Here is a 1,067-nt window from a genome sequence, read left to right on the forward strand (position 1 = left end):
TCCTGCTGCCCAGGGTCTGACCAATGCCAGAGCAGCAGAGTACCTGGCCAGGGATGGCCCCAACGCCCTAACTCCACCCCCCACTATCCCGGAGTGGATCAAGTTCTGTCGTCAGTTGTTTGGTGGCTTCTCCATCCTGCTGTGGATTGGTGCCTTCCTCTGCTTCCTGGCCTATGCCATCCAGGCTATCACAGAGACCGAGCCCACTAGGGATAACGTAAGTTGAGGGTTTGTCGAGATGGAGGAAGGATGAGAGGATGAGTTCTCCGTCTACCACTGCAGCCGAGGATTGATGAGTTGAAATGAAGCAGTGCTTTCAGTCCTTGTAGATGTAATTTGTATCAATCGAAGTTTTATAGCTTGCTTATAAGTTAGCTGGCCACCATGGTGAAAACCAGTGTGAAGCGTATATTTTACTCCTAGATGTCAGAAAAGACTGGGGGAGGTCACAGATTGCTGTGTGCTCACTGTCCTCAACACACAACTTTACAGAACAGTTTGCTGAGTCTCTCCTCCTCAGGGATGAGGCCGAGTCAGTGATAAAGGTTGTGTCAGCTGTTTGTCCGAATCATGTCAGCTGACCCATCTTTAGAGTGACAGACACCATCTTGTTAGCATCTCTTCTGGACCTGCCACAGGGAGGAGGTGTCACTCCTGTAGTTATAATAGTAGGGTAAGAGAAGGACATTTGTGGGTCAGCACTGGTCCATGCTGGGTCAGAGCACATAGTAGAGCCAGAGACTCAGGCTAAACGAATCTGAAACACACAGCATGACAGGACAAAATACTTGTTTCAGATAATAGGGAGTGAAACTACAACAGTGGTAAGTCAGTACAAGTGACTGTAGACTGTATCTCACACTCTGATTACTGCCTACGGTTATGTCTAGTGGGACAGGACACAGATGAGAGTGCTGTATGGAAGATTATTTAAAAGACGGGCTCTTATTAATAGTAATCCAATAAAACATGAAACAACAGGCACACTACCTTAGTCATAATACCAATAACAAAGTCGACAGCATTAGATTCGCAGAGTTCAAATCAAACCACATGCTGCTGTCAGC

The 1,067-nt window shown here is 47.0% G+C and overlaps 1 protein-coding gene across 2 annotated transcripts in view; it reads left to right on the forward strand.

Moving 5' to 3' along the window:
- Positions 1–1,067, forward strand: part of atp1a3a (ATPase Na+/K+ transporting subunit alpha 3a) — a 30,117-nt gene that overhangs the window by 11,228 nt on the left and 17,822 nt on the right. For both annotated transcript variants that reach the window (XM_020618472.1, XM_020618473.1), the window contains one exon: positions 14–217. In XM_020618472.1, the coding sequence (XP_020474128.1) occupies positions 14–217 (204 nt within the window). The remainder of the gene's footprint in view (positions 1–13; positions 218–1,067) is intronic.

The sequence above is a fragment of the Monopterus albus genome, unplaced genomic scaffold, assembly GCF_001952655.1.
Source record: "Monopterus albus unplaced genomic scaffold, M_albus_1.0 scaffold206.1, whole genome shotgun sequence".
Lineage (NCBI taxonomy): Eukaryota > Metazoa > Chordata > Actinopteri > Synbranchiformes > Synbranchidae > Monopterus > Monopterus albus.